The sequence below is a fragment of the Rhipicephalus microplus genome, chromosome X (assembly GCF_043290135.1).
Source record: "Rhipicephalus microplus isolate Deutch F79 chromosome X, USDA_Rmic, whole genome shotgun sequence".
Taxonomy (NCBI): Eukaryota; Metazoa; Arthropoda; class Arachnida; order Ixodida; family Ixodidae; genus Rhipicephalus; species Rhipicephalus microplus.
The window spans coordinates 160,052,263-160,075,375 of NC_134710.1; the positions used below are offsets into that span (position 1 = coordinate 160,052,263).

At 47.2% G+C, this 23,113-nt stretch overlaps 1 protein-coding gene across 2 annotated transcripts in view; it reads left to right on the forward strand.

The window, feature by feature from the left end:
• LOC119177078 (phosphoenolpyruvate carboxykinase, cytosolic [GTP]) overlaps positions 1–22,284 on the forward strand; it is a 69,999-nt gene extending 47,715 nt beyond the window's left edge. Inside the window, exons 1-10 of one of the 2 annotated variants that reach the window (XM_037428460.2) lie at positions 9,427–9,582; positions 12,744–13,010; positions 14,473–14,657; positions 15,375–15,578; positions 16,076–16,263; positions 17,059–17,272; positions 18,962–19,267; positions 19,978–20,073; positions 21,366–21,607; positions 21,733–22,284. In XM_037428460.2, coding sequence (XP_037284357.2) covers positions 9,491–9,582; positions 12,744–13,010; positions 14,473–14,657; positions 15,375–15,578; positions 16,076–16,263; positions 17,059–17,272; positions 18,962–19,267; positions 19,978–20,073; positions 21,366–21,607; positions 21,733–21,951 — 2,013 coding nt within the window. In that variant the 5' untranslated portion in view covers positions 9,427–9,490 and the 3' untranslated portion in view covers positions 21,952–22,284. Of the gene's footprint in view, positions 1–9,426; positions 9,583–12,743; positions 13,011–14,472; positions 14,658–15,374; positions 15,579–16,075; positions 16,264–17,058; positions 17,273–18,961; positions 19,268–19,977; positions 20,074–21,365; positions 21,608–21,732 lie in introns of those variants that run through there. The other variant, XM_037428461.2, reaches the window with a different exon arrangement.
• Positions 22,285–23,113: the final 829 nt, after the last annotated feature.

A 23,113-nucleotide genomic window follows, 5' to 3' on the forward strand; every position in this document is an offset into this window, starting at 1 on the left:
TTTGGTATATGGGAAGCCAGCGAAACGGCTGCGAGTGCATCAGGAGTCCTAAATGATACGCATCTCATTATCATATTTGCACTTTAGTCACATACCTTCGTCATCCATGCACGCCCCGTAATACCAAGTCTGGTATATGTGAAGCTAGCGAAACGGCCGCGAGCGCATCATGAGTGTAGCATGCATTCATGTTTTACATGACACGCATGTCATGATTATCATGTTACGACGTGTAATTTACCTTCGTCGTCCGTTCGCGTCACGTAATACCAAATTTCGTGTATGTGAAGCTAGCGAAACGGCCGCAAGCGCATCATGAGTGTAGCATGTCTTCTTTACATGACACGCATGTCATGATTATCATGTTTGGACGTGTCATTAGACGGTTATAGTAGCCCCGCCGCGGTGGTCTAGTGGCTAAGGTACTCGGCTGCTGACCCGCAGGTCGCGGGTTCAAATCCCGGCTGCGGCGGCTGCATTTCCGATGGAGGCGGAAATGTCGAGGCCCGTGTGCTCAGATTTGGGTGCACGTTAAAGAACCCCAGGTGGTCAAAATTTCCGGAGCCCTCTACTACGGCGTCTCTCATAATCATATGGTGGTTTTGGGACGTTAAACCCCACAAATCAATCAATCAGACAGTTATAGTATACCGGGCTTACCGGGATACCGGGCGTACCGTGATACCGGAATCGAAGTGCGCATGCGCAGATACGTACGTTACCCGTACCGCTTACTGTATGCGCGGTATTTTTCAGATTTAAGGTTACCGTGGTAGCGTAAGTGTGCCTGGTGTACGTAAACATGGCGGAACTCTCGGACACCTGCTTCGAAGTGATTTTGGCGTAGTTGTTTTAAAATATACTTTGTTCGCAGCAAACTACTGTTTAAAGTGGCTTCACTTGCCTTGAGTTGTCCTCGTTGACCGAGTATTACGGATAAGTTGGCGTAATGTTTGTGATAGTTTCCCATTTCGAACACGTCTAGGCCTAACTACAAGATCGCCGTAAACAAATCGGCAACTTGTTTTTTTTTCGCGTTTGGTGCGTGGTTTATATTTATTTGCTTTATTAGTAGTAAAATAAATTTGTAACAACGCTTCGCGCGGTGACATAGGCAAACATTCTCGTTTGCTTTTCCTTTTCACTGTCTTTAACTTATTAATCATCCGATAGGTGGCGCCACTGTCTCAGCTGGTGCACGTAAACCACGTAAACGCTATGCCGCTTAACTATAAGACGCTGTCTACAACGAGCGTTTGCTGCACGATAACATCCATCCTTCGTCGTCCAATGGTAAATTCTTCTATGACGACCTATAATTAGCGGTCATAGTGCGCCTTCATCTGCTGGAATCGGTTCTGGCATATAGGCCACGCAAGCATAGCTTTTGAGATTTGTTTCTGATATTTACGCGGAGCGATTCCTAGTTAACTATTGGTGTTAGACTTGAAGGCCGCAGTGTGCACTGTACTGACAGTATATGAATGAATAAATTGATGCTTTTGCTGTGCGTCAGAGGAGGGGCTAGTCATGATTTCAGAAGTCGCCAGTACCTGAGACAAGTGTCTTTATATAGGTGTGTGCATAAACGGGGGAAGTAATTAGTACTGTTGTGCAGGGAAATATGCTGGGAATTTCGTCAACGTTTCCAAGGAAAAATCCCTGAAATAGGGTATTTTCGTCTCTATGAATGAGAATTGTTCGGCGTAGTACGGAACATCACTGTGTGTAGTCATGACTTACATGACATGCATGTCATGATTTTCTTGTTAGGGTCTGCCACTTACGTTTGCCATGCAGTCATGCACCATACCAGTTTTGCAATATGTCATGTGAACGAAACCCCCGCAAGAGCAGCAAGACCATGAAATGGGAATCATGACATACATGTCATGATTTTCATGTTATGACTAGTCACTTATGCTGTCATAGTCATGTTACGCCATACCAATTTTGGTATAGATCCCATTATCCAAATGGCCAGCAGGAGAACTAAAAATCGTAGGCGGCTAGACAGACACACAGACAGACAGACAGACTGACACACAGAGACAGACTGACACAGACAGACAGACTCAGTCGCTGAAGTTCCCTAAGAAATGTTTGGCATTTAGTATTTCGGGGGCGAGTTGACCCCTCGCCGCGGGGCTACGCCTACCGCAGGACTAAGGATTCGTGTCCGCAGTTGCCGGCTGTTGTAGACTTTTTCCCAAGCGGCTTTCTAGAGGCCGCCATTGTCCTTTCTGGGGTGCTCAAATTTACGTGACCCTCCAAATATGGACTGCCGTCGCATTGACGTCAGCCGTTGCCATGTCATTTCATCCCGGGGTACGTGCATTTCTGTGGAATGCGCATCCGGCTGGGCCCTTAGCAACCGACCATATACGTGGGACGTCTGTAACGCTAGCGCGGACACGACAGAACCACGTCCGGCCAGAGTATGTTGTACGTGCATCTCTGTGGAATACGCAGCCGGCTGGGCCCTAAGCAACCGACCATATACGTGGGACGTCTGTAACGCTAGCGCGGACACGACAGAACCACGTCCGGCCAGAGTACGGTGTACGTGCATCTCTGTGGAATACGCAGCCGGCTGGGCCCTTAGCAACCGACCATATACGTGGGACGTCTGTAACGCTAGCGCGGACACGACAGAACCACGTCCGTCCAGAGTACGGTGTACGTGCATCTCTGTGGAATGCGCAGCCGGCTGGGCCCTTAGCAACCGACCATATACGTGGGACGTCTGTAACGCTAGCGCGGACACGACAGAACCACGTCCGGCCAGAGTACGGTGTACGTGCATCTCTGTGGAATACGCAGCCGGCTGGGCCCTAAGCAACCGACCATATACGTGGGACGTTTGTAACGCTAGCGCGGACACGACAGAACCACGTCCGGCCAGAGTACGGTGTACGTGCATCTCTGTGGAATGCGCAGCCGGCTGGGCCCTAAGCAACCGACCATATACGTGGGACGTCTGTAACGCTAGCGCGGACACGACAGAACCACGTCCGTCCAGAGTACGGTGTACGTGCATCTCTGTGGAATGCGCAGCCGGCTGGGCCCTTAGCAACCGACCATATACGTGGGACGTCTGCAACGCTAGCGCGGACACGACAGAACCACGTCCGGCCAGAGTACGGTGTACGTGCATCTCTGTGGAATGCGCAGCCGGCTGGGCCCTTAGCAACCGACCATATACGTGGGACGTCTGTAACGCTAGCGCGGACACGACAGAACCACGTCCGTCCAGAGTACGGTGTACGTGCATCTCTGTGGAATGCGCAGCCGGCTGGGCCCTAAGCAACCGACCATATACGTGGGACGTCTGTAACGCTAGCGCGGACACGACAGAACCACGTCCGGCCAGAGTACGGTGTACGTGCATCTCTGTGGAATGCGCAGCCGGCTGGGCCCTTAGCAACCGACCATATACGTGGGACGTCTGTAACGCTAGCGCGGACACGACAGAACCACGTCCGTCCAGAGTACGGTGTACGTGCATCTCTGTGGAATGCGCAGCCGGCTGGGCCCTAAGCAACCGACCATATACGTGGGACGTCTGTAACGCTAGCGCGGACACGACAGAACCACGTCCGGCCAGAGTACGGTGTACGTGCATCTCTGTGGAATGCGCAGCCGGCTGGGCCCTTAGCAACCGACCATATACGTGGGACGTCTGTAACGCTAGCGCGGACACGACAGAACCACGTCCGGCCAGAGTACGGTGTACGTGCATCTCTGTGGAATGCGCAGCCGGCTGGGCCCTAAGCAACCGACCATATACGTGGGACGTCTGTAACGCTAGCGCGGACACGACAGAACCACGTCCGTCCAGAGTACGGTGTACGTGCATCTCTGTGGAATGCGCAGCCGGCTGGGCCCTTTGCAACCGACCATATACGTGGGACGTCTGTAACGCTAGCGCGGACACGACAGAACCACGTCCGGCCAGAGTACGGTGTACGTGCATCTCTGTGGAATGCGCAGCCGGCTGGGCCCTTAGCAACCGACCATATACGTGGGACGTCTGTAACGCTAGCGCGGACACGACAGAACCACGTCCGGCCAGAGTACGGTGTACGTGCATCTCTGTGGAATGCGCAGCCGGCTGGGCCCTTAGCAACCGACCATATACGTGGGACGTCTGTAACGCTAGCGCGGACACGACAGAACCACGTCCGTCCAGAGTACGGTGTACGTGCATCTCTGTGGAATGCGCAGCCGGCTGGGCCCTTAGCAACCGACCATATACGTGGGACGTCTGTAACGCTAGCGCGGACACGACAGAACCACGTCCGGCCAGAGTACGGTGTACGTGCATCTCTGTGGAATACGCAGCCGGCTGGGCCCTAAGCAACCGACCATATACGTGGGACGTTTGTAACGCTAGCGCGGACACGACAGAACCACGTCCGGCCAGAGTACGGTGTACGTGCATCTCTGTGGAATGCGCAGCCGGCTGGGCCCTAAGCAACCGACCATATACGTGGGACGTCTGTAACGCTAGCGCGGACACGACAGAACCACGTCCGTCCAGAGTACGGTGTACGTGCATCTCTGTGGAATGCGCAGCCGGCTGGGCCCTTAGCAACCGACCATATACGTGGGACGTCTGTAACGCTAGCGCGGACACGACAGAACCACGTCCGGCCAGAGTACGGTGTACGTGCATCTCTGTGGAATGCGCAGCCGGCTGGGCCCTTAGCAACCGACCATATACGTGGGACGTCTGTAACGCTAGCGCGGACACGACAGAACCACGTCCGTCCAGAGTACGGTGTACGTGCATCTCTGTGGAATGCGCAGCCGGCTGGGCCCTAAGCAACCGACCATATACGTGGGACGTCTGTAACGCTAGCGCGGACACGACAGAACCACGTCCGGCCAGAGTACGGTGTACGTGCATCTCTGTGGAATGCGCAGCCGGCTGGGCCCTTAGCAACCGACCATATACGTGGGACGTCTGTAACGCTAGCGCGGACACGACAGAACCACGTCCGTCCAGAGTACGGTGTACGTGCATCTCTGTGGAATGCGCAGCCGGCTGGGCCCTAAGCAACCGACCATATACGTGGGACGTCTGTAACGCTAGCGCGGACACGACAGAACCACGTCCGGCCAGAGTACGGTGTACGTGCATCTCTGTGGAATGCGCAGCCGGCTGGGCCCTTAGCAACCGACCATATACGTGGGACGTCTGTAACGCTAGCGCGGACACGACAGAACCACGTCCGGCCAGAGTACGGTGTACGTGCATCTCTGTGGAATGCGCAGCCGGCTGGGCCCTAAGCAACCGACCATATACGTGGGACGTCTGTAACGCTAGCGCGGACACGACAGAACCACGTCCGTCCAGAGTACGGTGTACGTGCATCTCTGTGGAATGCGCAGCCGGCTGGGCCCTTTGCAACCGACCATATACGTGGGACGTCTGTAACGCTAGCGCGGACACGACAGAACCACGTCCGGCCAGAGTACGGTGTACGTGCATCTCTGTGGAATGCGCAGCCGGCTGGGCCCTTAGCAACCGACCATATACGTGGGACGTCTGTAACGCTAGCGCGGACACGACAGAACCACGTCCGTCCAGAGTACGGTGTACGTGCATCTCTGTGGAATGCGCAGCCGGCTGGGCCCTAAGCAACCGACCATATACGTGGGACGTCTGTAACGCTAGCGCGGACACGACAGAACCACGTCCGGCCAGAGTACGGTGTACGTGCATCTCTGTGGAATGCGCAGCCGGCTGGGCCCTAAGCAACCGACCATATACGTGGGACGTCTGTAACGCTAGCGCGGACACGACAGAACCACGTCCGGCCAGAGTACGGTGTACGTGCATCTCTGTGGAATGCGCAGCCGGCTGGGCCCTTAGCAACCGACCATATACGCGGGACGTCTGTAACGCTAGCGCGGACACGACAGAACCACGTCCGGCCAGAGTACGGTGTACGTGCATCTCTGTGGAATGCGCAGCCGGCTGGGCCCTTAGCAACCGACCATTACGTGGGACGTCTGTAACGCTAGTTCAGACACGACGGCACCACGTCGGGCCAGGCGCGGCGGACCTCCATCTGGCGGAACGCGAGAAGACAATGGCCGGGAATATGCTTTTGTAGACGCCGCTATCATTGTGCGACTGTGACGCTACAAGGAATGAAACTTAAGATGGCTGGATCTACCCGCAGATAGACATCCGGGCGAAGAGCTGCGATGCCCGAACTCTACTCCATTGCCACGTACGTGTACATCTGGCGCGTCGCGCCGGCGCCTGCTCGCTGTTCTGCTTGCACGGACGTGCCTATACGTCTGGCAAATTTATCTGCGAGTTTTGCTTTGTTCTAATGATTCCTGGAAGGTATAACATGTGCGCTGAGATCTCGTGGTGGTATAATAGGTGTGCAGTGACCGATTTTCTATTTGACTTTTCAACTTCGTGCGTATTTATTAATATCCCGCAACCTGCTTGAATGATTTTCTTTCGTGTCTAGCAAAGTGCGCATTTTTATCCACGTTGTGAACGAGTATAGTGAAGGACATGTGAAACGCTTCGAGCGATCTGTCATTTTCCGACTGCGCTGTTATTACTTTTATCTGTGAGCTAATAATAATAATAATAATAATAATAATAATAATAATAATAATAATACTATGACTCATAAATCGCGAACGAGCGTTATCTTTGCTATCGCCGTAACGCTGATGAGGCCAGATCAAGTGTTCACGCTTGTTTGCTTGTAAACACGGTTGATAGCGAAATTTTGATCATGTGTACTGTCAAACTCGTCAACTGGAAATTGGCGTAATTGGGTTGGACCAGTTCGCGTCTTGCATTTGCGTCTCCACCAAAACAGCATGTATCTTCACACGTTCCGGCTTTACATGCAAAGGGATGGGCTGCTTATCGTTATCCGGAGAAAGCAATTTCCTGCGGTTTTACACGGTGCTTGATCTGTGTAGGGAACGACAGTCGTTTACCGTTGCGTTTTCAGGTATGACAAGATAGGGTCGTGCTCCAGAGCAGTGATATATGGGCTTGTTTTTCGCAATACCTACCTTCAGCGCGTGCGTTCCCCGTCTCGGTGATTACAGGTAGATATTTAGCCTTCGGTATTGCTAGGCGTCATCGCTATTTGTGACGATTCTTAGTTGAAAACGTTCACGTTCCATACGTACGCCTTTTTTTTTGCCGCTCACCAGGAATTGCATGCTAGCATATATGTCTTCCAGTAATACTCGGTCGCCTGCAAACCGTTTGTTGAGCACAATACTAGTAACCTACTAATTTTGAATAAGTAACCAAAGTTTTCGATATTCGCCGAATATCTGAATAGCCGAAATCTCTGGACGTTATCTTTATGATTGTTTTGAATCTCTCATATTTCGCATTGTCAAAAACGGCGGTCGCAGTCGCCTCTATTTTGCGGCTTATATTGAGCGAACATTCTTAGCAAAAAAACTTAAGTTTACACGAAGGGGCATTGTGAGCCCGCTTCCCCCCCCCCCCCCCCAAAACGGGATGGAGGGCGAGAGCACCTCGGCGCTGCTCTTGCCGTTTGACATTGCAGTGGCTCTAGCTTTCCTAAAGGGGCCCTGCAACACTTTTTGAGCATGGTCAGAAAACGCTGCCGATTGGTAGTAGAGGCTCCCGACAACACGCGAGCCAAATATTATAGTGCAGCACGCGACCTGGACTCCACAATAAATGATCAAAGCCAGCTGAAAATTGCTTTTTCTTCTCTCGACAAATCACAGCATATACCCAAAAATCGCACGTAGCAAGCCCATCTATCAGCCAATCGCTCATTTGAACATGGCGCGCTCGCTCGTTACAGAGATCGCCGTGGGAGGCCGCTACTTGTCCACGCGTGCTAGAGTTACTGTATACGCTACCTTTACCTAAAGGTAACTATACAGTACAGTAATATAATATACAGTAACTCGAACACGTGCGCGCACGATCACACTGAAAAAAGTTGCGCGTTTGAAAAAAAATAAGAAAAAAAAAGTGCTCAAGGTCACGAGGCCCGCGCGACTTTTTTTCTGTGGCCCTGCCATTCCTCCCTGCTAAGCTTCCAGCGAAAGAGATAATGCGATTGCAGCATGCGACAAACCTTTGTAACTCCACTCGCAGTGGACGGATTTTTAAAACTTTTGCGGTTTTGAATTCGTGAGGCAATAAGCTCTTCCAGTGAATTCGTCCCATGGTTACCTGAAAAAGTGTTTCATGGCCCCTTTACAGCCACCGTAATATACGCTAACAAACTGTGTGCGATGCCGCTGATGGAGCTCAGAAAGGTTTGTGCTTTGGCATCGCTTCGCAGTTCTCATTTGGCCTATGCGTCATTTAACGGTCAGCTCAAACGTACGATAAGCGCTCGCCGCAGCCTGCCCACCTGCAGTCGGACAAGCTGTATTCTTTTCGGACTAGCCTGAATAGCGTGGCAGAACGCGGTTAGAGCGAATGCCTCGAGGGCAGGTTTGCGATCCTGAAGACTGCTGGGGAGGGGGGCACCTACCTAAGTACCCATGTAACGTACATATTTAGGTGCGTTAAACAACTCCGGATGTTGAAAATCGAGGCTCTGTTCCCCCACTACTGTGTGCCTCAGTCATGTATCGTGCTTTTGGCACGCAATACCCCAGACGTTATTATTATTTACGGCATGGAGCCTTTTCTCGAAGTGTGTAGGTTGAACGGGTGCTCAGCCGCCCTTTATTGCTCAGCAACTGCACAGGACCTGCCGCTTCCTGTGCGCGTCAAGAGGCCTTGGTTATCTTCACTTCTTTCTTAGCTCACTTCTTTCTGTTCAGCATCACGTAAAAGCCGCAGAACTATTGCGTCGTCGGCTAAAAATCGAGGAAGCATCGCTCGTGAGCAGCAGTGATGTCGCAAAGGCCATATTACGCCCATATCTGCATCTGTTTTTGACATTCATTGATAATGTCATGAGAACGTTAAAGCTACTCTTCGTGCACGCAACAGGGCCGAGTGTCTGCCAACTTTTCTTGCTTTTCTCTTGTGTAGCCGCTTTAATATCGCGCTTCTACACGACCGTGATGAGGCGTTGTTTGGCGTGGTTTAATCAGTGCTCCAGATGATGATCCTTGCGGGCTACAGAATAGCGAGAGCTTTGGGGATCGAGACGGCGGGAAAGGGGAAAGCAGATATGAAGAAAAAGAGGAAGCAAGTCACGAGGATAAGGGGCCAACGAAAACAAAAAATAAGTACGGCAAAACCACTCGTTTTCCATCCGCGGCTGACGTCGGGAGGAGGCAGTTTCACTTGAGCACCGCGCGTCGCAACGTCACACTGGGTGACGTTGCGTCAGCCGCCGGCTGCCATTGGCTCAGCACTGGTTGGCGAGGAGGTGGGGGAGGGCAGAGCGGCGTTAAAAGAGCGGCTGGTATGGCGCCGATACGAGCTAGTGATGAGCAGAGCTAGGGCCGTGGTCACGCTCTCGAAGTCGCGTGTAGTTCGGAAATGTCAGCCTCCGGATCGACGCAGTTCATGGTGCGCCAGAGCACTGGCGTGCGCCTGGGCCCCACTTCAGACGGCGTTCAGGACAGTGCACGGTGAGGAGATTTTGCCGGCTCGCCCTGTTTCGTTGAGTTTTTTTTTGCATGATTCGCGCGTTCTCCTCAACTTCCTCGACGCGTGCTCGTATAGTCTGTCTGAGGGATAGCTTCGTAGAGCAACCGTCGGCTCTTTATGACGTGCCAAACTGTGTACAGCGTAAATTTCCAGCCGCATGATTCGTCCCGAATTTGATGGCTCTAAACTTCGGATCACGTTTTTGCAGTGAATATATCGGGGTGGTGGCAGCTTTCGGAAAGATTGCCCGCAAATATCCGGAGCACTTCGCTGCGGTGTCTTGCATTGCCGGAGTTGCTTTGGAACGTTAAATCGCACAGACTTGCAAGTTGATGCGAGGCTGGAGTTATGGGTACTGACTGGGCGCGAAACCTTGACGCTTAATATGTGATCGCGTCAGGGAAGTAACCCTTTGAAATTCGCCTCTTATATCTTCTCAAGACGAACACTGCGAATCGCAGCTTTTTAAATCCCCGGGCGATTTCGGCATCTGTGCTGCGAGACTGCCGTTTCAACTCTAAATTTGTCTTGGACGAAGCCGGCCGCGGTATTCGCGAACAGCCACCTACTTGCGCGCGCGCGAGCCTGTACAAGTAACATTTGCAGACATCTGTAAGTTAGGACCGTGTGGGTCGAGTGGGATTACTGTTGGTTGGCAGAATTTATACTTCCTTGTCTATTTCTTATGAGTGTGGTGATGCGATTCCGCAGCATAATATAGTAGCAATACATGTTTACTACATGTAGCTTGACGCTTCATGTTATTTGGCATTGGTTGGCGCAGTAGAACGCACGGACAGCTAAAAGCCGTCGAGGCGAAACTATACGTTTGCTTCCACGCCTTTCTGCCATGTGTCTGCTGTTGCTCTGAAATAATATTTTGGTGTCTTTTTCTCGAAAGTAGCTTTCGTACGTCAAGTGGCCGTTGCCTGCGACACCTGTCAAATCGGTGGGCACTCTCCGCCGTTGCATATCAAAGCAGCTCTGGTGGGTGCTACACCTGAACTGGCTACCAGTGCCGCTGTACATAAATGCGTACGAATAACCTTCTTGATCAACTTGAGTGTTGTAAGGAATGCGGGAAGCGCCCCCTCCAGGATGATTCACAATAGTAGCTGATTGTAGGGTTGTGCGAAATTTCGAATAGCGAATCGAATAGCGCTGTACTCGAATGGTACATATTCGAAATACCGGATATTTTTCGAATAATTAGCAACGATAAAAAAAAAATGCTTGAACGAATGAGACTTGAAAACCGCGCGCGGTAACTTTTCTTGTTTTCCCGCAGGTCACGGGATCGAATCCCTGCGGCGGCGGCTGCATTTCCAATGGAGGCGGAAATGTAGGCCCGTGGGCTCAGATTTGGGTGCACGTTAAAGAACCCCCAGGTCGTCGAAATTTCCTGTGCCCTTCACTACCGCGTCTCTCGTATTCATATGATGGTTTTGGGTCGTTAAACCTTGCATATCAATTGATCAATCAACTTTTCTCGTTTTAATCATCGGCTTACACTGCCATCTTCGCTACGAAATTTGCTATGTTAGCTCATGAAATAAGTGTCAGCTGTTGACAAAGTACCACCTTCATTACGGGAGGCACTGCTTTGTTTCAGCCGGCAGTTACAAAATATTTCGAAGACCTATTTGCTGCTAAGTTTAAATAATTCTCTATTTTTTTTTCTTCTGTTACGCATAATGGCCGTTCCTTTGTTAAACCTTGTGAATATTTGCATCAAATAAAATGTTGTGGAATTCTTGGGCGCTTTTCCACTTCAGTATTCGCCTTGGGCAGGTCGTTGAACTCTATATTGGGCCTCATGTTGAACTCTATATTGTCGGGTGTGACCGTCGATAATCGCAATCGAAGCTGCGCGACCCTCTTTCGCAATGATGCACCGGAAGACGCTTACGGTCGTCCCGTCGCGTCTACTCTCGGCGACTTTGGCCTTTTTGGGCGGTTGCTTCTTCCCCGGACACATTTTTCTTTCTGTTGGAAACGACGCGACGTTTGGCATGGCGCTTGCTTGCCTTTGTAGCGGCGTGCATGCGACTAACAAGTTCTGTTTATTTTTTTTTCTATGTACGATGACTTCCCCACGCGAACCCTGATCGACCTCCCCACGCGAACCTTATGATCGTTCATACAGTTGTTTTCATGCGTTCCATCATGACATTTGTTTAGACTGGCGTTCGCAAGCAGCCTTTTGTCGGCACTACTCGCGCACTCCTGGTTCTCGCGCGCGGCATTACTCCAGCCGTTGGTCTCTGCAGGCGGCACTCGGTGTGCAATCGCGGCTTTTTCTACCGCCGGGAGTGACCGCTTCGACTCGACTCTCTCGAAACAAAGTGCACTCGGCGACTGCCGCTTGCGTGCTAGCGTTTTTCATGGAAATTCACAGGCATTCGTCCACGCGGACGATCGATAAGATAACTGGCATCTTTTCTTCGGTGGAATAAGGTGACACCTGGTATCTTCTAGACTCGTCTGGATGGTATCAGGAAGCCACTTGCACGAGCTTATCTCTGCGCCTCTTTGGCGTGAATACGCTATCCACCTTGAATAAGCGTCTTCAAGACTGCTGGTGCGATAACAGGTATCTTGTCTTGCATGGTTGCATAGGTGCTTTGAAGGACTGATGCGATTCCTGTTCTGATGAAAGGGGCCTGTCCGTTTAGCGTTGTTTCCGTGGGAGTAATTTTCCAGGTCTGCTCCCATTTTCCGCGGGCAAGTTTGGCCCGCTGTGGTAAAAGTAAAAATTTTAGGGGTGGGTGCCCTGGCTGATGCCTCTGGCCTGGCTCTGTCCAGCTCCATGAAAAGCATGATGGGTATGCGTGATGAACAAAGCGGTGCTGGACTTACCATAATGGTACATCCATGTTTTTTTAGGAGAATTAGGAATTGCAGGGATTGAATGTGAGCTAGTGTTAATGGAGACTGCACTAATGGATAGTGCAGTAGGGGGTATTGCATGTTTCACCTAAGGCCATTACATTAACATTTGTTTGAGACTCCACATGCATTATTTGAACAGCTTTAAATGTGGACACTGACATGCTGCCACGTTACTCGTTGTGTGGATCATGCGGTTCAGGGCACTTGCACACTCGACGCTCTCTGAACCGCTGCGCACTGTTCTGTGCAGGTCCCTGAAATGCTTGCAGTCGCAGCTGGCTCCCGTGAGTGCATGCGCTCGTGCGCTGAGTACGTCGACGGCACTCCATCAGCAGCCTCAGCCCGCCACGTTGTCGGCGCTACCAAATCATGTTCGTGCCTACGTCGAGGAGAAGCAGCGCCTGTGCCAACCAAATGCTGTACACATCTGCGATGGCAGCGAGGCCGAGAACAACTACCTGCTCGACCTTATGCTCAAGGCTGGCAGCATCGTACCACTGCCAAAGTACCGAAACTGGTGCGTGCAATATATACGCTCGGCAGGCTCTGCATGCAAGATTTTCTTTTGTAGGATCGGTGTCTTGCCAGTTCACTTGTTTATTCTTGAAAACTGCAATAATAGCTGGGTGGGTACAAATGTATATGCTTAAAGGATTAACATAGAATTGCAAGCAAAAAAAACAAAGCAATGATTAGTGAAGGTTAGGTGAGGCTATTTTGAAATGTGTACTCAGGGATGTAGCATCATTAAAAAAGTTATTTCAGTCTGTAACAGCTCTAGTTAAAGCAGAATGCCCGTAACAATTCATTTGTGAAGTTAGGAGTAATTGTCTCGCTGTATCAATTACAAGTTGCATAAGCAGAAGAAAACAATGTTAGCCATGTCAGCATTTATCAAAATCAAAAAAATTTATTTATCAAAAAAATTATCTATGAATGGCACTTTTGTCTGCAATCTATAGTAGACCACACCTGGTTAATAATTTTGAATTAACGTCCATCCAAACTCGTTTGGCTGATGTTATGCTTAATGAAAAGATTTCTTATATTGCATATTTCGTTACGGGTTGTATAAATGCTTCATTTGTTAGCATGTGTACAGGAGGGGTAGAATACTTTGACGAGTATTTAAGAAATAAAAGTATATGGAGGCATTTCTTTACGATTGTGTCAGTCGGTTTATTCTTGGCTAGATCATCTGTTATCCGTAATCAAAAGTACCTGTATATTTGTCATGCCTTGCTTCAGTTGACAACCTTGCCAGATTCATTATACCTAATCTGATCCCCCACATCCCCTCGCTGGAGATGTTTTTGTGTATAAGGCACAATCGTCTGCATACAAAATTGCAGTAAAAGAAAGGTTACTGACAATGCCATTAATAAACAATATGAATAAAAGAGCTCCTAAGACAGTCCTGGGGTACAATAGAAGAAACTGAAACTCTGCAAGACTGGTTTCATTTAGAGAAACACACTACTGTCGATTTTCAAGGTGTGTAATATATGCATAAACTGTATATATATGTACGTGTTGACCAGATATTAACAGCCCCGCCTCGGTGGTCTAGTGGCTAAAGTACTCTGTTGCTGACCCGCAGGTAGCGGGATCGAATCCCGGCTGCGGCAGCTGCATTTCCGATGGAGGTAGAAATGTTGTAGGCCCGTGTTCTCAGATTTGGGTGCACGTTAAAGAACCCCAGGTGGTAAAAATTTCCGAAGCCCTCCACTACGGCGTCTCTGATAATCATATGGTGGTTTTGGGACGTTAAACCCGACATATCAAAGCAAACCAGATATTAACATATTAAAATACAGGATGGCCCTAATAAATAGTTGTTGTGTTAGGCACTCATTTGTGTAATGGAGATTGCTTTTTCAATACTTAACCCATTTCTTATAATCATTCAGAAATCATTGCATTGGGAAAATCTTTCCTGGCACATAATATTCCTGCTTAAACTGTTCTGTTTGCAATAGCTACCTGGCTCGTACAGACCCGGCCGATGTTGCCCGTGTTGAGAGCAAGACATTCATCAGTACACAAAGGCGTGAAGAAACCATCCCAACGCCAAAAGAGGGCATCAAAGGCACTTTGGGCAACTGGATGTCTCCAACAGATTTGCAAAATGCACTCAATGAACGCTTCCCTGGTTGCATGAAAGGTGAGCCACTAAAATAGCTTCTCTTTGTTTATAGAGCAGTACATTATACTGCATGACTCGAATTAATTTTGTTCATGCTGGCTCCTATTGTGCTGGCTACATCAACTGGCAGCGTGTCTGATTTGCCTGCTATTATTGCAATAAAAATTATGAACAATAGAAATTATAAACATGGCTGTTGCCATCATCTTGCCTATACATAAGTATCAATTGATAATGTCCCCCCCCCTTGCATCAAGTGTGTGAGGGGAGATCAAATGAGCTCCCCGTCCGTCTGTTTTGCTCAGAGGACGCGTGTGATAACATCCTCCCTGCATGTTAGACCTGCCATCAAATGTTGCTCAAGTTGTAAGGAAACACCCTGCCCTTCTCGAATGAGCATAAAGGGACACGGGTAGGGGTGTTGCTTTAGCAGTGACTGTGAACTTTGTTCTTAAAGACGTGCATGCCGTTTTCATAGTAATTGGCGGACGGCTCATACACCTTTCTCCGTGCTGTGCTCAATGCGAAAAGTGCGAAAAGAGCATCTCCCTGGAGCTGTGGTATTCTCATACAGTAGCATTTTGTAGGGTTACGTGAAATTGAATTCAAAAGTTTGTTTCTATCACATTCATTGCTTTGCCTCTGTGGTGAAACTGATTTTCTTTCTATGCATTCATTAGTCTCCAAATTTGTGAATGTATTCATTGCGATCTCTCATTTTGTGCTTCTGGACAGGTCGGACCATGTATGTGATCCCGTTCAGCATGGGACCTCTTGGCTCTCCATTAAGCAAGATTGGAATTCAGCTCACAGATTCGCCATATGTGGTTGCCAGCATGCGCATCATGACTCGCATGGGCTCTGAAGTGCTGCAGACTTTAGGAAGTGGTCCATTCATCAAGTGCTTGCATTCTGTAGGACAGCCCTTGCCCATGAAGAGTGAGCATGTGACACCCTGTATGCATGCTCTGCTTTGTGCTTAAAGGAATTCAATCCAATTAGGCATCCCACCACTCACTTCCTATTCTTTAAGTTTCCTTTATTAGTTAACGTGAAGCCTGGAACCTTGCAAATTCTTTATTTCAAACGGTTCCTATTTCTTTCAAAATTCTTTAGATTTAGACTGTCTAGTGCATGCAGAATTTTTAATTAACTGTTTAGAATTTGAATTAGTATTTGTATATCATAGACAGCAAGTTTTAGGCTGTTAAAAAACTATCAAACAACCTAAGACTTTCCCACTTGTATTGCACGTGCCATATGTGCATATTTGGTCTGTGACAATTTGTGCACTGTTTATTCCTTGGATAGTTCTGTAAAGTACTCTTCACTGAAAACGCCTTTACTGCAGTATGGACAAGAAATATTCACTGCTTTGCTTCGCCATCCTTTTTTTTTTTTTTCATACTTATGCACTCCCTCTTTTTTGTTTATAGCACCTCCTGTGAACAACTGGCCTTGCAATCCTGAAAAAACTATTATTACTCACATTCCTGACAACAATGAGATCTGTTCATTTGGTAGTGGCTATGGTGGCAACTCGCTGCTTGGAAAGAAGTGCTTTGCCCTACGTCTTGGTTCCATACTAGCACAGAGAGAAGGCTGGCTGGCTGAGCACATGTTGGTAAGTAACGTTCAATACACTTTGGCTGTTTGCAGGAAGGTTTGGCAGCAAACTGCCGGTGAACATTTTTATTTTTGCCCTGTCCCCTTCCAAGTGTTGAGGGCAGTATCATTGGTCTTTCCTTTCTGTGGAAGAAAACAAAAATTGCTTTGCAATAATACTTGTGAGAGGTGTTGCCGAATGCCCAGTTTTTATGATGCAAAGAGCCTAGCATTGATTCATACTATCAAGACAGATGTATCCTTTACTAGTAAACATAATTTTCCTTTTATTATGTTGAAAAATAGAAGCAAGTTAGCTATTAACAGTGTATTACTACAGAAACTGCTATTTGTACCTGCTGGCAAGCATATTGTCATGTAAAAAAGCCTGTCTTGACCAATGTTTTCTCAGCAGTCGAACGTCACTTCTAAATTTTTTTCGTGAAGACTACACTGTGCCTGTATGTTCAGTCACATTTATTTGAGGAACTCTATTTTATTAAATAAGGCACTATTTGGTAAGATTTTTACCATGCTCCAATTTTCCTCAGCACACGAGTAGTTTGTATAATGCATCTGTTGATTCTTCATGCGGTTGCATGTGGCAAGTGCCAGCACACCAATTAGTCAACTGTGTGCATCCTTGTAAGTGTTCCTATACCTGTAGCATTGCTTGTGCTGGACTGATGTTTGAATCTACATGCAGGAAATGCTGCATTATAGGTTACCTTACTCGCTTTTGCACTGCTTTGAACAGTCAGTTTTTATATGAAGTATAACTGGTTGACAACATGCTTTTTCCCCCTCCCCCTAGATTTTAGGCATTACAAATCCTAAAGGAGAGAAAAAGTACGTTGTTGCTGCATTCCCCAGTGCATGCGGGAAAACCAACCTGGCTATGATGACCCCAACTCTCCCTGGCTACAAAGCGGAATGTGTTGGAGATGACATTGCTTGGATGAAATTTGATGAACAAGGTGTTCTGAGAGCCATCAACCCTGAATATGGATTCTTTGGAGTGGCTCCTGGTTTGTGCACGATTTCCTGTATTTTAAAGCTATGGAATTGGTGTAAAGTGGGTGTGATCAGATTCTTGACTCCTTATTCGCTAAAAGGGGAGGATGACTTTTTATGTATGGAATATAGCGCCAGTGATATTTTTTGCATTGTTATAGTATTGCGACTATAGCGAATCTGCTATATTTGTGCCGAAGTTGTAAAGAAAATCTCATGCCTGTCGTATTCTCTTAACATGGTGCTGTCCGAGTGCCTTTCCCCTATCTTTCATCTGTTCTAGTACTTGAGCCTCGAGCCTTAGTTTAGAACCAGAAGTTTACTGGTTTACAGATTTAACATAATGTAGTGAGAAGATAATTTGTGAATGAACCGCTTGTGGGCCAGGACTAATGTATGAAAAATCGTACCGGAAGCTCTACGAATAATTTAGTAAGTATTTGCATGTGTGATCAGCATAGCACGAAGAGAGTAAGGTTTTTTTTTGTCTGTAGATTATTCCACTTGCCAGTGTCTGCAATCACTTAATGGAAAGCATACGTGCTATTTTCAAACGCAGTCCATTGCTCACGAAATTTTCCATAGTTGCAAGAATTTCATGGCCGCGATGTGAACATGCTTCTCTGTGGGACTCTTGGCTTGCAACACTTAATCTTTATGTTGTAGTGCAAAATGTGTATTTTTACGGCTATACAACATTTTTGCTTCAAATCGCACTAGGTTTCACCAACTTTCTAAGCAGTATGAAGATCTGCCGGTATGTGTCAGCATGAATAGCTAACCAGTGAAGGGAACTGGTGCCGGCTCGAGTTCAACCAGCTGTTGGCTGGCAAATCTAAATGCCTGCATGTCAATCGGGTAGTTCAGATGTCGACACAAATTGACAAATGTCCCATAGAAATGTTTTTTCACTAGTACTGCTGGGTGTAATTTTCCCTAGCCCAAACAGCTAAGTGCTGTGCTTCAGAGGTTGCTGATACAGGCATTGCGCAATAACTGCTATTTCGTGTGCAAGCTTAAGCTGCGACTTTCTCCAGCTTGCTTGCTCGGCAAGTATGTCATTAAGTTGCACTCGTAAGGGAACGGGTGGAAATATGATTTGACCCAATCGAATCGAATTGCATCTTTGTGATCTTAACTTAAAGAAGGAAGTAAACTAAAGGTATTACATTACTTCTTTTTTTAATTACAATTTTAACTGCAGCAAGTGGGATAGGCTATGTTTCTCTATGACATGCGCGAGTTTATCGTAATGCAGACGATGCATTTTTCATTGTTGCAGAGTTGCTTGTTAGTTTCGTTGTGGATTCCAGTTTTTCGCCCCTCCTACTGGCTGCTGGAACATTTAGAAGCAGGTCCATATGACCTTTAGCACAATTGATGATAATCCTCCTCCTCTTGATACGGTGCTTCTCTGGGGGGGGGGGGGGGGGGGGTAGTTTGTCAGATCTCTCGTGTTTCTGCTTGTAAAAGTTTTGTTGTTACTCGTTTACGCAGTGATTTGATAGTAGTTGTCAATATTTGAAGACTCAAAGATGTGTATGAAGTGTATGTTACTTAAGCAACGTTCTTGGTTTTCGTTTGTCCCTGGGGTTGCATATGCATGCAGTGGGAATACATCTTGCTGAGTTATTGAAAAGCTATGTTGTCCTCCTCATCGACACTTTAAATCGAGGTTCACCTGTTCATGTGATCATGTGCAGGCACATCCATGGCTACTAACCCCAATGCAATGAAGACGATAGAGGAGAACACCATATTCACTAATGTTGCTGAAACAAGTGATGGTGGCTTTTGGTGGGAAGGAATGCCCGAACCAAGTCCTGGCATTCGGATCAAGTCGTGGCGAGGTGAAGAAAACTGGACCCGAGCTTCTGGAACGCCTGCTGCACACCCTAACTCCAGGTTCTGCACTCCTGCTGGTCAGTGCCCCATCATTGACCCTGCATGGGAGGACCCTAAGGGCGTGCCTATTTCTGCCATTCTCTTCGGTGGACGCAGGCCTCAGGGTGAGTCGTGTAGCTTGGCAACCGTTGTTGTACCTTCTGGTCCAGTTTGCCTTTCAAGCAGCTTGTGGTTGGTTTTGCTGTGAGAATCCTTCCTGCTATAGTGTATGTGAAGTGCCTGATGTTTACCCAATGACTGGAAAGATTATTCTTCCAAAATATTTTAACAGTATACAACAAAATATATTGTCATGGTAATTTCTTTACTTCAAGACTTATTTGGCTTGAACACAACTCTTGCTTCCACGAAATGCACGTGTAATGCATGTACACACACACACACACTGAGAGTTTTCGGAAAGCTTTGAGTACAGTTATCCTCGGGAAGATAAAAGGGCAGCAGAACTTCGAGTTGCTGAACAGTGAGTCTAAGCATGCGAATATATTTTATCCTCCACTTCCCAATACTCTATTGTTACTGTTGTTGCCTTTCTTTCATGTGCATGTGCAGCTCAATTTGTTTTGCTGCCATCGTGTAGTTAAGTTGCAAGTTTGAAACTAAGCACCCATGGGTGCCACATCTTGCGAATATTGCTTCTTAGGGTGGGTGCTTATACTTCATAATATGCTGCACAAGACATCACAGTAGCAATGTGCTCTTGAAAAAACTAAAAATTTGACTACGGTCGCGAGTAACTTTGGCTACTACAGTCTCTCATTCTTTCTACTGGTGTGCCCTTAGAACTTTGTTTCATTTCATGCTTAACTTACAGGAGTGCCATTGGTATATGAAGCTTTCAACTGGCAGCATGGTGTTTTTATTGGGTCAGCTATGAGGTCTGAAGCTACTGCTGCTGCGGAGCACAAAGGTAAGTTAAGCAGCTGTTTACCTTGACTGTGCATGGCTTTAATGTTAAAGAATATCTGTACATGTTTGGCTTACTTGAGTCAACAGAAAGACATGAAACTTAACATCGCACACATTGCACTTCTGCGAATTAATATGTTCTCTAATAGGTCAATCGTATATGGTGACACAGTGCTTTTTCTGGCCATTTTTAAGCACTTTGTTACACTTTAGTCGAGGTGACCCGCAACTTGACTTTTTCAATTATGCCAGTTATTTATTAGTTGCACAAATGAACACAGATGAAGGTGCAGCAGAAAATGTTCCTATCGGATGGCATTCCATCTAGTATATTCTTCTTAACCAAACTATGTACAGAATAACTAATATGATTAGTGAGTTTTTGGCATATGTTATATATGTAAAGTTTTGAGATGCGTGTTAATCTGATTTGCAACTTTCACGCTTGCTAGTTTATGTAGAGTTCACAAAATGTGTGCAATATAACTAGATAAGGTGATAAGGTAAAGCCCTATCTACAAGCACTGCCTATTTCAAAGCTAGTATAGGGGCAGTGCCGACAACTGTGTGAAAATGGGACTAAGGCGATGGAACAAATTATAGAAGTTTCGACAAATAAAAAACTGTGCTCGCTTATTGCACTGAAAAATACAATTTACAAAAAGTACAATCTATTTCAACTGTCACATAATCAGGGATGAAGCAACAATGAATATCCAGGTGTAGTGCTTTTGTATTTTGGGCTGCAATTACTGGTATTAATCAGTGCTTTGTCATTCTCTGCATAGCTTTCATTCTGTGATCGTTATTCCTGTTATGAAGGCATTTTGCTATGCATCGATTGCATTTTCTGCCTGCCCCGCCGGGGTGGTCTAGTGGCTAAGGTACTCGGCTGCTGACTCGCAGGTCGTGGGTTCGAATCCCGGCTGCGGCGGCTGCATTTCCGATGGCGGTGGAAATGTTGTAGGCCCGTGGGCTCAGATTTGGGTGCACGTTAAAGAACCCCAGGTGGTCGAAATTTCCGGAGCCCTCCACTACGTCGTCTCTCATAATCATATGGTGGTTTTGGGACGTTAAACCCCACATACCAACCTGCCTTTTCTGTCCACTCTTCATAATTTCTTTATCCTTACTATTGCTTAGCGTCTTGCAGGACAGGTTTTGCAGTTCAGTCCTTGCTTCTGCGATTGGGATTTGAGAATTTCCGCAAATGCCGACTTGTGCAAAATTTTCTTTGCAAAGACAAGCTTAGTTTTTTGAGCTACTACGAAGGTTGTCGTCATTATTTTGCAGGCAAGGTGATTATGCATGACCCATTTGCCATGCGACCATTTTTTGGATACAACTTCACCAACTACCAAAGGCACTGGCTGAGTCTTGGCACGAAGGCGGGAAGGAAGCTTCCAAAGATCTTTCATGTCAACTGGTTCCGCAAGGGCTCTGATGGAAAGTTTTTGTGGCCCGGATTTGGGGAAAACAGCCGTGTCATTGACTGGATCTGCCGCCGTGTGGATGGTGAAAATGGAACTGCTAAGGTGAGCTGTTTCCCTACTAGAAACTATTAGCTGATAAAAATTTGCCTGGCTATAGGAAGGCCAAATCTATGTTGTGAGGCAAGATTTTGTTGCTGTCTGTATAAAATCAATTTTTTGAACCTTAGGAATCTCCCATTGGTTACCTTCCGTCCGATGGAGCTTTGAACCTTGATGGTCTACAAGATCCAGTGAACATGAAAGAGCTGTTTGACGTGAACAAGGACTTCTGGCTTCAGGAATGCAGCGAAGTTCGCAAGTACTTTGATGAACAACTTGGCAAGGAGCTGCCCGCAGAAATTGCCCAGGAGCTTGACCAGCTGGAGCAGCGGGTGAAGGCCATGTAGGCTGCATAATGCGGTCTTCTCTATTGTCTCTCCCATAGCCAATGTAGCCTTTTTTTCCATGACAAATCGCCTCAAGCTGCCTCACGATTGTGGTTGCTAATAGCCAGCTGATTGCCGGTGCCATATACGTGTTTTTATGTATGTTACCACTCTGTCATAATCAAGTGCCTTTTGGGACCACACCTTATATAATGTGAAGGCAATGTGGTCTAGTCTATTCCATAAACTTGTAAATAATGTGAAAATGGTTTTTATTTATGAACATTTTAGCTGTTCGAGCATGTTCAAGTGCCTCTTTGGGCATTTTCTAAAGAATAAAGTATTTTTACTGCATTGGATGTGGTTCATTTTTGCACCCTTATATTTATTTACATTGTCATGCTGTCTTCGAAACAGTGCTGCTGCATTATCAGTTGACTGGCAATTCCTCTGCTGCCATCTTCAAGGAAGAGTTCAAAAGCACCTATTTGTGTGTTGTAAAGATAAATGGAATGTTTAAGATAGTTAATGGAGCTTCAGCAGAGATAAAATATCCATTTTTTTTTAGATACTGAATATAGACCTTACACTTTCATTCAATTCATTCATTCATTCACTTACCTAAGAAACTGGAAGCGCTAGTGAATCTACTCCTGCGCCAAATTGGGTTTACTTTGCCATGCCGATTATATCGATCTAAATTGGGGCAGTTTCGGGTTTAGGGTGCGTCCATCATCGGCAATCTCGCCTCAAGCGCGTCAGGATATGGAGCAACTTAACCGCTTGACCTTTGGGGCCGCCAAAGTCGCAGCTACTGACTAAGACTAGACCTCCTCCTGTTTGCGAACAGTGTGAGGTCACTGCGAGCACCCTGCCTACTATTCCCTCCCTCGGTGTAGTTGCTGGTTGGCAAGAAAGTTCCGCCTGCGGTATCTTTCTGTCTGCAATCCTTCGACAGAAATTGCTGCGAATCCTCCAAAAGAAGGGTCTTTACCTATTATCCATGATTCTGGTTGGTTAACATGGGGCGATTTACTCATCATAGATGGAAGCCATTGAAAAAAATTTTTTCCTTTTCGAAAGCAAACGTTCTGCATGTTGACGGTGATGAGTGCTTTCAGAAGTAGACATGGCAGGGGCGTAAATGTACACAATTTTCGTCGCGACGTGTGCACTGCAGTTT